Below are 14,692 nucleotides of genomic sequence, written 5' to 3'. Positions count from 1 at the left end.
TTGTGGCACAAAGTAGAGAGCTTTATGACTCTAATCTAAGGTGTGATATGAGTTAGTCTTCTGCGACAAAATCGAAACAAAAGCAGAAGCAGAAGAAGAAAGTCCTGAGTTATGTATGCTTTTTTCAGGCGCAAAATCTACTTAGCATTTTATTCTTTTCTTACCTTCCCTTGTTAGCTTTAGAAATATATTATTATTAATTTTTAAAAACATTATTTTGTTATCTTTGTTCACGTTCACCAATACCAAAACCTATTTTTCTGATGAAAATGATGTACAAGAAGAAACAACTTTCCAACGTTTCTCTCACGTACCAAGATCTCCCAGAACCTACCCCTGTTCAAAACTCATCTCCTATTATGAGAGTTACGCCAACAATTTTATTTTAATAGCTTTACGCTATAAACTTAAACCCACATGCTTCGGAAAAAGTTAATTAGAATTTTAAAACTCTGATTAAGAGTGAAATTATTTTTCTGTTAAGAAAATTATTAGAGAATAAAAATTATGGTTTAACAAAAAATACGTATATATTTTTTACTAGTTAATAATATAAAAATTCTTAATATATTTAATTAGACTTAATTTGTAGACACTAGTTAAGAAATGAAAAAAAAAATAGAAAATTTTATTTAGAGTATATTAAGAATTACAAAGGAGGGCATTGTTAATTTTTTAATAAAAATCCATTTTTGGACCAATGCTCTAAATTCATTAATGAAGAATTTTTTTTATTAGTATGGAAGAGAATATAAAGAGAGAAAAGAAAAAGATATGTATGGCCTTGATGAATAAGTAATGAGTTAATAATTATTTTTTATTAGTGATGATATGTTCACAACCAATCGTAATTGGTCCATATTATAATTCTAAAAATAGAAGGTTAAAAATTATAAAGTGATCTCTTTTAAGGGTATTTTTTAAACTAACATTTTTCTTATTTTTTATCTGTTTTATATGGATTAGGTATTGACTAATGGTGTAGGGTTGAGAGGTGTTTTCCCATTAAAAGGAATAGAGAGAATAGAATTTTGAAGATTAAAAATGTTGAATTGTTTAAAAATAGGGTGTTACTCCCCAGAAAGAACCTTATCCCACAGGCTAAGAAGTGACGCGCGTTGGTACTAGTTGTTTAGGTATTATTATGTGATGCCATTTTGTCAAAAACAAACAACATCTTATCTTTTACTTTCGGCCACAATGCAATCACATACATTCATTGCAAATTTCAAAATTCCTTTGGAAATAGGAATCCATGCATTTTCATTTCCTTTCAAAACTATAGAAAATCTTCACAAAACAAATATTTGTTGTATCACTGCATTGCCAATGTCAATGCCTTATAGAGCCACGTTACAAAAAAATTAATAAGACAGAACTCATACATTTTTAAGAAGGAAAAAATAAATATATATATATAGTATACAATAAAATACATATTGTATCAATTAATCAATACAAGAAAATCATCAAATAAAAACTAAAAATACACAAAAATAATTAGCAAAAATAATTAATTATTATAGTGACTAAATTAGATATTTAAAATTTAAAAAAAAATAGTTTTTAAATTAGTTTATATTATTGTTAAATAATTTTTACATTGATGTCTAATTAGTAACCTAAACTTTTGTTACTAATTATTTACATTCTAAATTTGGTAACAAAAAACATTAGTTACTAATTAGACACTAATTTAAAAATCATTTACTAATAATATAAACTAATTGAGAAATCAATTTTTTTTAGTCTCTAAAACGATATCTAATTTAGTCACTATAACAGCTAATTATTTTTTATCCCAAAAATTTGGTTTCTATATTTTATTGTAGTGAATAAAATATAGTTATTAATATCTATATAACTTTATGAATATATCATAACTAAAAGAAACTGAGTTGTATTTATTCTGGATAATCTTAATATGCTAATTTTATTTATAATTATTTTCAGTTTATAGATTATAATAAATGAATATAACCAATTAATAGGTAAAGATATATAAAAATATAAAACATAAATTTTGAGATAATTATGTATAAATTAACATCCTACTTATATCGTTATAGATATATATGATAGACTTTGAATATCTATAAATACAAACAAACTTTAAAAAGTAATTTTATTCAATTAAATTTTGATATTCACTCGTTATTCAAATATCAGAATACTAAAAAAATTTCACATCACATTTTTCCTTTGTAAATTTTGGTGGTTGGAAAGAATATGTCAGAAAAATACATAAAGGCAAATGAAAAGGAGAGTTGAATTTGAATTGGTGAGATGGTGTTTTTGAAGTAGTTGTTTGATGATGGCTGACAGCTATGAAAAGTTCCAAAGAACATGACGATGAGATAGCTATTTGCCTATTGGAGTGGTTGCTAATTATCTAATTATCTTTTAAATTACTTTTTTTTAAAGTTAGATTAAGAATGTAAAAAAGTTAATTAAAACCTTAAAAGTTATATTAAATAAAAGGGATTCAAGTATTCTTTTAATTAAAAATTATTCTGACTCACTGCCATGTCAATGTCCCAGTTCAGCATCTTTATCAAAATGTGAGTTTCTTGGGCAGAATTTAGGGGATTTATTTAATTAAATATGTTGGTAATTGTCATTGTTAACCAAAGGTCCAATCACTTCTTCTCACGCTTTTATATATATAAAATGAGACATTAATAACCATAATTTTAAGTTATACATGACTGATGAAAGGATTAATAATTTTTTATTTTTAAAATAACAAACTTTATTAAGATCCAAGTAAAAGAAAAGTTTGTTTTTTTCCCCTCTATAAAATTTAAAATTACTATTTTTAGTTTCTATAAAATGCTTTTCTTTATTTTTTATCTCTCAAAAAATTCAAATCACTATTTCTAGTTTCTAATATAAATTTATGATAAATAAATATCATCTATCTTACTAGTCATAAAAATTGAATAAAAGTGTCACAAATTGACATTTGATATTTTGTTAAACACATAAATAGTTAATAAATTTTTAAAACTGGATAAAAACTATAAAAAAAAAATTGTTCAGTATTAAAGGATCAAAAATAAAGTAGAGAAACCAAAAGAAAAGCTTACTTATTGTATAGAGAGTAAAAACACATTTAAGTCATAATTATAATTAAAATCTAATTATAAAGAACATTTAAAAGTTTTATGAGTTTATTTTAAATTATTAAATAATCGAATTTTTGTATAACTTTTAAGTAAGTATTTTAAAATTCAACAAGTGTTTCTTTAAGGAGCTCTGAAAGATTATTGGAAGCAGCTAGTGTGAAAATATGGTTGGGTTTAGAATCGTATTCATGGTTGATAATATAATATCTGCTAAATTCCACAATAATAAATAAATGCGAATAAATTCTCCACCAAATTGCTTTTATTATAGAATTGGATGTGAATATGAAGGAATGAAAATTCAATTATTCCTATAAAATTAGAATAAATTCTAGTTGAATCATATTTGAACATAAAAACATTATATACCCTCAAAGTTTTAGCGTGAAAATAGCGAACTATTGTAATTTAGATGGGAAGTGTTTAAAAAATAACTGGGACCAGTGACCAACGATCATGACATAAGAATATATAACCTTCTCTCTTTACGTTTCCGTGCTTTTTTTTTTACTTCCTAGTCTTTGTCAACTCCAAATTTAGAGGGTACCACAAAAAACACACTTTCACGTTTTAAGTAAAATTTCGATGACTTGCCTATTTTTGAAATGTGCGCCTATTTCATGTTATTTGATCAAAGTTGATTTTGAAACATAATTAAAAATATAATATTTCACCACTGATTAATCTTGTTAATCATTTTAATCGTGTCCATCATGCTGGCCCTCTAGCTGTCCTACGGATCTGGTACAAAACTAAATAAACAAATTCATGACTAAAGAACTTGGTTTCTCCACGAACATAATTTGAATTTTATTATAAATTTTTCAATAAGTTACACATTTAGCATTTTACAAGCAATCAATACATTTGAATTGAAACAATGTGTTCCACATCCCCTACACTCAAAGTATGGGGGCCCATTGGCAAAATCCTTTTTCCTTCCTCATCTGCAAAGCTCAAGTGTTCACAAGGATGCACCAAAATGCTTGTGTCAGTAGATTTGTTAGAAACAGTATGCAGACTGCTGAACCCAACCAATTGGGTTTCTGGAGAACCATCTACAACTTTCGGCCCTTTACTGAACAACATTACAACATGACCTCCATCCAAATCACCAAGGTTCGTCACAGAAATACGCACTGAGAAACTGAATGAGTTGCAATTTTGCAACTCGTTAATTGGAATATAATCAACTCCATTAACCTCTTTCCCTGCCTGATGTAATAATCTTTTTCTGAAACCATCTTTGGTTATTCTTGACAAACTAATTTCACTTGGAGCTGATAAGAAATTGTACGAAAAATGGCTGTAACTTAAACCATGCCCAAATCCATACACTCTACTTCCAGTATAAAAGCGATAGGTCCTTCCTGGATAACCACGTGAAGGATCAGCTCGCATGTTCATGTCATTCATGGGAACATTAGTAAACGCCTCAGGGTACCAAGTCATTGGCAGTCTTCCAACTGCATAAAAAAATGGACATGGATATAAACTCTTCTGTTGAGACTTGAAAAGGAAAATTTTGAATTCAAGTGTTGCATACAGTACTTCATAAGTAACCACAATAAACACATATAGTTTAAAAATAAAGCTACTAAAACACCTAATTGTGACTTTTAATGCCAAAGGCACAACTATACATACACATGAAAAGCAAACGACTTCATTGAATTTCTATAAAAAAGAGTTCATTGAATTTCAAGTTCAAGTAAATTGTTTTGGACCAATCCTAATTCAATAATTAACGTAGAATTATGCCTTAACCAGGTAAAATAAACCCTAATTGTCCATTTACAATCCCTGCTAACAACCCAGGTCGTCAAAATGGAGTTTTGAGCACTGGAACAGAAGGGAGGTAAAGACGCAAACAGTAAGATTCGTCTATAAAGTGAAATTCTATTTAAATAAAAATATCCATGCACAGTCCCTAATTGTAAGTCTCTTTCAACTAATTCACACCTTTTAAGAAAAATAATTATATTAGTTCAAAACAATAAATTTGTCAGTGATTTCTTATGCCTAAATTGAGAGAAGCTTTGGTATCCGTAAGTCCTTATATTCTCAAATCAAATCAGATTAAGAGAGAGAAAAAAATTGTGATTTATTTCAAATATTTAATTAAGGGTGTCTCAGGAAAAAGTTAATCAATCCATCATTCAATTACAAAGGGATCTCATAAAAACGTAACAATTTTCTAAAAAAGGTATTATAAATAGGGATAGAGGGACTAACAAATAAGAAAAATAAGTCTAAACCACAACATTTTAATATTGAAAATTTGCAATGTGTTGTATAACTCAAAGTCATAAGTGAATACGTTTTTTCAAAAACACATAACTGAAGCATAAAAAGAAAATTCCAGTTAACAACAAAATGCAGTTTGCGGCAACCTTTAGAACCAGATCAAAATAAGTCAAACTTTGGCCGCAGACAGGAAGAGAGAACCAGAAAAGAGTTGGATAAAGAGAAAGAGATGATCAAACCCAAAAGAGAAGAGCAAGCTGGAAGGATGAAATGAGAACAAAGAACCACAGACATCTGAAGGATGACAAGTCAAGGGTGGCACAACAGGTTAGGACCTCAAACATAAATCAAAAAGCAAAGCTTTTCTTACAAATGGTAGCACGAAACATGTTGGATTGTACAATCCTATGCATTGAAGCGAATATTTTGACAATCCTAGCAACTAGTCTATGCAATTCCCAAAATTGCACTCAATTAGAGTTTTGCTGATTTTTGTCAAACTTCAATAATGTTGTGATTCATCCGATCACATTTAATTAAGAATGATTTAAGAAAAAGCTCACTTAACAGCGGTTAGCTTAAATTAGCAACTATGACTCTTGGAGTGCAAAGAGCCTCATCTAATTTCAAATGTTCAAAATGGATAAAGACACCCTTGTCTAACAGCATTTTCGTTTATAACTTGTAAGTATACATACCTGGATTAAACTCTCCAAAGATTATTTCAGCTAGGGCTTTTCCGCCAGCTTCACCAGGGTACCCAACCCAAAGAATACTTGCAATTTTTTTATTTTCTTTAGCAAAAGAGACATCAAGAGGTCCTCCGCCAATAAGAACTAGAATGACTGGGTTTTTACTAGCATCAGCTACAGAAGATACAAGGTCCATCTGTTTACCAGGCAAGAGAAGACTAACTCGATCGTGATCCTCTGTCTCTTGTGTTCCATCAAGCCCAACAACTATAACAACAAAATCAGCTTGTTTTGCAGTGTGAACAGCCTCACCAAAACCATCATCAGACTCACACGATACATCATGGCAACCTAAAGCAAATGATATCCTCTCTGCAAACTCTCTAAGTCCTTCGTATATGCTTGTTAAGGAGCAAGGAATTCCTACATTATTAGGTGCAAAATCATGCAGTTCAGTATCACGGACGTGAGGGGTCTTCTAAAAGATAAAGAAACATTTAAAGTAATGAGGGGACCAAAAAATTGTTAAACAGACAAGTCGTAAATTGCTAAAACAACCATTATTTCAGAATAGAGAAAGTATTTAGCCTTTTAGCAGGCATGAGTGTCCTGTGTACATAAAGCAGTGGTATTGGAGAGTAGGGTTTTGTAAAAGGGATATCCTGATCACAGGTAACTACTGCAAGAAAATTAAATGAAACAAACAAATGAAGATGTAAAAATTACAACATTCCAATATGAAAATAATACCTGAGTAGTCACCACCTAATTTGGTTGTAGTTGCCATTGGACCAATGACAGCCAAGGAGGCACCAATATCCCTATTCAAGGGAAGAAACTTCTTGTCATTCTTCAGCAGTACAATTCCCTGCCTTGCAGCTTCAAGCGCCAGTGTTTTGTGTTCTGGGGTACAAACATCCTTTGGTCCCAATTTACCAAACCTGCCTCTTACAGGGTCTCCATCAAACAGTCCAAGGCGCAGTTGAACAGAAAAAAGGTTAAGAAGAGCTCTATCTATATCTTCCTCTTTAACTTTACCTTGTTCAATAGCAGATTTAGTATGTCTAAGCATAAACGTTCCACAATCAGTATCCAAACCTGATGAATTGAGAAAGTGTCAAAAACTGTCCAGTTCATACAATGTTGCTGCAACAAATTCAATGAAAGATGCATTTAATCAGACAAACGAAAGCACCTGCTTTGAGAACATCAGCGACAGCATCCTCACTGGATTTGGTGTAGTTCTGATACTCATAAACCGTGGCCACAGCATCACAGTCTGAGGTGATGTACCTACAATCAAAAGTCAAAACCACCAATCCTGATAATCAACAAAAGATTATTTTCTTTTTTGTTTTTCATTATAGTTTTTCACGATGATACAAATTACAGAGACCCAAAAATCTTACCCTTTGAACCCCCACTTGTCTCTAGCCAGTCCCAGGAGTTCCTCACTAGCACAAGCAGGAACACCATTCACCTCGTTGTAGGAACACATCAAGCAGCTTGCTTTCCCTTGCTGGATACAACTACGAAACGGTGGCTGATATGAGTCTTCCATATCCTGTTGTGATACCTACAATCACAGAACCAATTGATGCCACCTAACCAACACATTACAAATAACAACAAAAGCCTTACAAAAAGAACAATTATATGCATTGTTAATGTAAATATTTTTACATTATCAAATAACCAGATTTAATTCTAACTTCTAAGAATGACTTTTTAAGTAATTATTATAATTATTTAATTTTTATTGCTGATAAAAAAAAAAGTAATTATTATAAAAATCAATGAATTTAGGAAAGCCTTAGATGATGGTCTAAAGCTCTACCATTTCTTGTCTATTCAAGTGTGTATTCTCTTGCTTCCTGGCATGACCGAGGGTCAGTGCCAAACTCCATGGACTGTTACTCCATCGTGGCAGTACCCCAGTATGATTGTGTTATCCCCTTAACGACATTTAACCTGGTTGCCTAAGAACTAAACAGTATACGAATCAGTTCGTCACAAAAAGGCTAGCATAAATCTAGGAGGGTACATAATCCTTAAGTCTCGAGCCGTAGAGGATAATGATGGTAAGGTGTGCATTTTAATCAAATTCCAATTCTAAAAACACTCATACACTATCTTCCTACTAATTCTCAAGATATTAAATACATATCCATACTTGTTTATCTGTTTAGGACTATTATTCATTTCTCTATATAAAGTAAGAAGTAATTAATCATCAGAGAATATGATCACTGAGAAGAGGAAAGATAAGAGAACTCACCACAGCATTGAAGTTATACCTCGCGAACTGCTTCCACTTGTCCAAATCATAAGCAGTGAAATGTTTGCAACACGCAGACACCATAAGTGCATCATCATCATCATCATCATCATCACCAACAGCTTCTTGGATTCCGCTAAGCCCCTGAAGGCCTCTGACGTACTCAACAGAATAGGCAGAAGAGAGCATGGGGTCTTCCCCGGGAGTCTCCTGGCCCCGGCCCCACCTGGGGTCTCTGAAGAGGTTGATGTTGGGGGCCCAGAAGGTGAGGCCGGCCTGACCCACGTTGAACATGGCGCGGGCCTCGCGGGCGATGGCGGCGGCGGTGCGGAACCAGAGGGAGCGGTTGAAGGAGGCGGCTGAGAGGATGACTTGGGGGAAGCCGGTGGCGGAGGGGATGGTGCCATTGAAGGAGACTCCGGGGCCGTTGGGGGCGATGCCGTGAAGGGATTCGGACCACCACTCGTAGGCAGGGATGCCGAGGCGGGGAATGGAAGAGGCGTTGTCGGAGAGAAGTTGGATCTTCTCCGGAAGAGTGAGGAGAGAAACGAGGGAGCGCGCTCGAGTAAGAGTGGGATGGGAAGCGTCGCAGAAAGGATAAGAGTGATGGGGTAATTTGCAAGCGTAGTCGCTGCTTCTTGTGGTGGCTATTTCAGAGACAAGGAAGAACATCAAAAGCAACATCATCATGGAACTCCATGCCCATTGCTTCCTCATCTCACTCTTTCTTTCTTTGATATACAATCAAGTTAAAGTGTTCACAAGCTTTTATGCTCCTTTGGTTCTTCTTCCACTACAACTGCTAACATGTTCATGTCAGTTACAAACATTATTGCTTATGTTTTATTTTAATTTTATTATTATTATTTATTATTTATAATTGTTACCTTTTTTTCTTTTATTTTGTTTTGAGTTTTTCTTCTTCTTCAAGTTTTTTCTCTTTTTTCATTTACAATTTTGGGACCAGAGAGTCTGATGATGTTCACGTTAAGGTTATGATTCACTTGATGGTAAATACAAAATAATGATGATTTTAACAAATAATAGAGTTGCTTTGAAATGGAATGGAGAGACTAATTAGAAATAGTGGTTATTTTATTTGATGTGACATTTGGTGTGGGTGAGGGTATGTTCTTCCTTTCTTTCTTTATGATGTTGCCATAAAATAATGAATTAAGGAAAAAGTCAAGAGTTAGTTTGCATATAAAAATTGTCCCTTAATATTAATCTAAAAAAATAAAATTATTTTTTAAGTAATTCATATGAATGATAAAATATTTTATTGTATTAATAAAATGAGATATATTAAATAAAGGTAGAATAATAAAAAAATTATCTACACCAAAAAACGGTTATGAAGAGGAACCATCTTTATATATTTTTGTAGTTTTTAAATATTATCTATACCTATATATAAAGGGGATTCCCCTCTTAACTGCTCTTAATTTTTTTTCCTATTTTATCCTTATATTAATATTTAATTTTATTATTGTATTATGGTCATTGTGTCATTTCTTATTCCCCTCTTAACTGCTCTTAACTTTTTTTCCATTTTATCCTTACTTAATAATTTATTGTATTAATTTATTTTGGTTATTTGGATATTTTACATATATTTTTACTCATAATTAATAAAATATTAAAAATTATAAAAAAATATTAAACTCAAATTCTATTTAATTATTTTCTATGAGAGACGGTTTTGAATTCAAATAGCAATTTTGAATTTTAAATTTTGAAAATTCATTCATTCTCTTTACCATATGTAACTTTTAATTACCGCTCTCTATTATTTTATTAACCTACTCTTTAACTGTATACTCTTTAACTTATCATTTTAACGTTATTAAGAGAAATTGTTTTTGAAAAATAAAAAAATACTAAAAAAAGAGAAATAAAAAATGCGGATACACACTACTCTTTAACTGTATACTCCTTAACTTCTCATTTTAATGTTATCAAAAGAAATTGTTTTTGAAAAATAAAAAAAATACTAAAAAGATAAAAATGCGGATACACAGGCACTTCAGTGCCTATGTTCCCGCTAGTTATCATAATAATATGGATTATAAGTTTGTAATAATTATATTTTTAAAATTAATATATAGTACATTTATAATTATTATTACAGATTATAACATATATTTTATATACATATGTTTTAAAAAATAAAATAATAATTTGTAATGTCATGATTTTACAATAATAAATTTCTCTTGACATCAAATAAAATTGGTATTGAGGTTTTGTTCAACTTCCATGTCATTCAAAAGAAATAATATTTTATTAATAAATATATTATTTGTCCATTAACAGGGTAGAAAACAGAATTCTATACCAGTTCATGGTCGTTATAATAACTTTTTCACAAAACAAACTACATGTATGTATGAAATACAAGTTCTTATTATTTATTCAATCTTTTATTATAGATCATATAATATTAATATATGATAAATGCATTACATTAAATTAATTAATTTTAGGATCACCATTTTATCAAAGCTACTATTAATAAATGAATATTAACTACTTAGTCTTGTATTAATCATAAGTATCATTAGTACCATTAATAAGAAATAAATGCATATTAACTTCTTAATTATGTATTAATCATAAGGTATCATTAGTACAATTAATAAAAAGAGAATACTAAATATTGTTATTAATCTATATCTACATATTTATACCTATATATAAAGGGATTCCCCACTTTAACTGCTCTAAATTCTTTTTTTTTATTTTATCCTTACTTAATATTTTATTTTATTAATTTATTTTGGTTATTCTATATCTATATAGAAAGCGATTCCTCACTTTAACTGCTCTAAATTATTTTTCTATTTTATCCTTACTTAATATTTTATTTTATTAATTTATTTTGGTTATTTGGACATTTTATAATTTTAAAAGTTAATAAAGCAGTTTTTTAATTTTCAAATAATATTTTATTTTATTTGTTATTACTTAACTTGTTGGAGAGTGGAGAGATGAATATTTTACTTTTCTCTTTTAAAATGATCTTCTTCTCTATTAAATAAAAAATTAAAGATATTTGTTAATATTTATTTTTAGATGTGGACCGCAGAGATTGGTAGTTACTTTTCTGTTTTAAATTGATCTTCTTCTCTATTAAAAAAAAATTAAAGATATTTGTTGTGTCCTCCTTCACTAGGTTTTCTTTTGCACACATAGTCTCGCTCTTGAATATAATAACAAGAGTCAGATGGTCGAACCACCAAATGCCTCCTGAGTCATTTGATGGAAACCAAGGATTGAAACATCACCACTTTTACCATCAGATGACATTGTTGTACAAAAATGATATGTTGTTTGGGATATTCAAAAAATTATTCAAACTGCGTTAATCCAAGTTTTGCATAGAAAAAGAAAACTTTAATCCGTAAGATGGTCCCCACCCATCATCTTCCTGGTATTAGATAAGATTATTCTACTGCAATGAGAAACACATTTTCATGTAAAGTGTTTTACTTTATTATCACATGACATTGTGGTTTCTTTATTTTTAAATCTCTCATACAAGCACAAAGAAAAAATAAGACGATTCATTCATTTAGTTGGCCAACCGAGGAAGCTCCGACGACTTCTTCTCTGAAATCTGTTCTAGCACACACCAATATCACTCACCGAGAATTCATATGTTATGCTTCAATAATTTCTTTTATGTTTCATTTAAATTTTATAAATGTCAATGTAGTGTTTATTTTCAAGTTTCTATTTATTAAATTTTACTGCTAAATTTTATTTTGTTAAAACCGGAGGCAGATTCAAAAAGGAACTAGTGAGTTGATTTTGTCTACCAAGTTCGTTGGGTGGCCCTATTTTTACTTTTTTTTATACTATAATAATTTATAATTGTTACTTATTTTGATATTTGACAAATTTTTTTATGATGATCGTATATTCACTCATGTGATTTCAGAAAAGCAACAAAGAGAGATGACAAGGTTAGTTGTTTTCTAAAATATATGAATTTTACCATTAGTATGTGGTATTAGTGATGTTTTCGGATGTGTCTGTTTTCATAATTTTCTGTTTCTCCCTAACATCTAAAATTTGATATTTGGCTGCAGGAGGGTCACAGGGTTACTCTAAATGTTTATGACTTGAGCCAAGGATTTACACGACAACTTTTGATGTCGCTATTGAAGGCATATTGTAACACCCCAGAAAATAACATCTAACTATTACAATACAAGTTCTACGTATTTCTATACAAACTTGGAGTTTTTCAAAAACATTCCTAATACATGATTAGGATTTATAGAAATACAAATATTTACATATCCATAGTTCAAAATAAAACTCTGAAACATCTAAGGCTTTCCTGCACCTATATGGTCATCTGCTCATGTACATAGTACAATCATCGCAATTTAAACACAACACAAAAAGCAAGGGTAAGCTAGTGAAAATAAAATTTTATAATATACGAAATTAAATTAAAAGAGAAAATCAAATTACATGGCCAATTTCTCAATTATTCAATCTTCTTCAAATTCCAACATAAATCAATCACATAGATCTCTCATGGATCTACACATCCAGAATATTCAACAAACAACGTCTTCTGGAAGACCCGTATTAAGTAAGTCCTACTAGAGACTAACACCTGATCTAAAGATTACCAACGAATCCAACAGAAAGGATCAGGGTAAGTTCAATACAACCCAAGTTGTGCATCTCATATGTCACGGTGTGTATGAACTCCTCCATCAGTTTCTCACCACCTGATATCTTAGTCTATGTGACTTAGATCATCAGTGAAGCTCGGAGATCTCTGTTACCACATAGGCATCAATACTTAATACACAACAAACATCAGTCCATACATTATCCCAAATGTATGAATTCAATTCCATACCATTCTGTCATACAATATCATTCAAAAAGTGATCAACAATATTCAAAAGTCTATTTCACATAAAAAAAATAGAACTTTAATACTAAATCATCAAAACCCAATATTTCCACAAATTTAAATAATATATAAACAAACAACTCAATATACATCAACACATAACATCCCTGCAAAAGAAATTGAATATTGGGACCACGTCCCTTCCATATCCAGATCTTCTAGCCTAGGGTTCTATTAAAAATTAAATTTAGCTTCCCTTACCTCAATTGCTTGCTTTCCAAGCAACTTTTAGAATTTTATTCCCCACAGTCTGGATAAACTTCAAGATTTTACGGGCCTAATGCAAATTATCCAAACAGAACAAAAATTCAGTATATAATAGAATAAGTTGAGAGGATTAAACTTCTCAACTGACCCCACCAAGATTGATGACTAAATCCTAAGAAAAAACAGAGAACAAAGGATATTTAGAGCAAAAATGAACTTACTCTATTTGAAAATCTGATCGGGTAAAAATGTTCATTAACTCCTCTACTACAACGTGGTATGATCAGATTCTAAAGGGAGAGAGAGGAAGAAAGAATGTGCGTGATGGGGGGGGGGGGCGTCTTTGGCTTCTGCTTCTTAAAAAAAACGTTGTTACACATATGGTGAGTGCTTCTCTTTATTGTTGATTGCGGAAAAATGTGAAAGGTTGATTTCATTTTATAATCATCTCTTTAAGTTTCAACCTTTGTTGAAGAGTCTTACTTTTACAAATTAGTAATTTTGTTTGTACCTGATGTAAATTACTTACATATTGATGTTGTATTTGTCTTGCAGATGTGAAACGTGTTCAAGATGTAAAAATGATTTGCACCAAAGTAGAAGAAAGTGTCTAATGTGCTAAGCATCAATGATGGAAGTGATACATGTTTATTTTATATACAATAGTTTTGATATTATAGGGTCAGATATATAATCAAAATATATGTTAGTGACAATTTATTTAACATGATATTTTTAAGTACTTTCTTTTAATAATTTTTTTGTTCTTCCCGTGATTGTTATATTTATGTGATTGCACGAAAGCAAATCTAATGGCTCTTCTGATAGCCATGATTCTGAAATGAATAAAAGTATTTTGTTTGATTTAATTGTTTGAGATTCCTTTTTTCATTTTAGATTTGGATCAAAGACAAATGGGTTATCAAATGGAAATGACTTTCAAAATAGTTATTCTTTTAATTTACAACTTTTAAATATCTTAACCTTCTATAATAGTGGATGTATATTCTATTATACATTTGGTATATATTTTATTTCTACAATTCATTATAATCTTTGAAATATTTATTTTTGCTAATATTATTATTTATTTTCTTGCAAAATTTTATCTTCCATAGAATTTTGAAACCTTTCTATATTTTTGTAATTTCATTTTTGAAAAATTGAAGCATTAGGTTGAAAGGGATGGTTCATTATT

At 30.3% G+C, this 14,692-nt stretch overlaps 1 protein-coding gene across 2 annotated transcripts; it reads right to left on the bottom strand.

Moving 5' to 3' along the window:
- Nucleotides 1–3,913: 3,913 nt before the first annotated feature.
- On the bottom strand, nucleotides 3,914–9,195 carry LOC137811282 (Glycosyl hydrolase family protein). 2 transcript variants are annotated; one of them, XM_068612969.1, is made up of 6 exons: nucleotides 8,346–9,195; nucleotides 7,477–7,643; nucleotides 7,263–7,360; nucleotides 6,818–7,165; nucleotides 6,074–6,490; nucleotides 3,914–4,594 (listed from the first exon to the last, which is right to left on the bottom strand). In XM_068612969.1, the coding sequence occupies exons 1-6, from the start codon at nucleotides 9,060–9,062 to the stop codon at nucleotides 3,987–3,989; spliced, it is 2,355 nt and encodes a 784-aa protein (XP_068469070.1). In that variant the 5' UTR covers nucleotides 9,063–9,195; the 3' UTR covers nucleotides 3,914–3,986. The 2 variants fall into 2 exon arrangements, with proteins under 2 accessions (XP_068469070.1, XP_090154641.1); XM_090298515.1 differs by having other exon boundaries at nucleotides 7,905–9,085.
- Between the last annotated feature and the right edge of the window lie 5,497 nt (nucleotides 9,196–14,692).

This window comes from Phaseolus vulgaris, chromosome 2 (genome assembly GCF_051622355.1).
Source record: "Phaseolus vulgaris cultivar YP4 chromosome 2, ASM5162235v1, whole genome shotgun sequence".
In the NCBI taxonomy this organism is placed as follows: Eukaryota; Viridiplantae; Streptophyta; class Magnoliopsida; order Fabales; family Fabaceae; genus Phaseolus; species Phaseolus vulgaris.
The sequence above is the reverse complement of the archived record's forward strand: the minus strand, read 5'-3'. Positions and strand labels throughout refer to the sequence as shown.

Coding starts and splice junctions, on each gene's coding strand:
- LOC137811282 (XM_068612969.1), bottom strand. CDS start 9,062: ATGAGGAAGCAATGGGCATGGAGTTCCATGATGATGTTGCTTTTGATG. Junction 7,361..7,476: donor GACAAGTGGGGGTTCAAAGG/GTAAGATTTTTG, acceptor TTTTGATTGTAG/GTACATCACCTCAGACTGTG. Junction 7,166..7,262: donor CGCTGATGTTCTCAAAGCAG/GTGCTTTCGTTT, acceptor TCAATTCATCAG/GTTTGGATACTGATTGTGGA.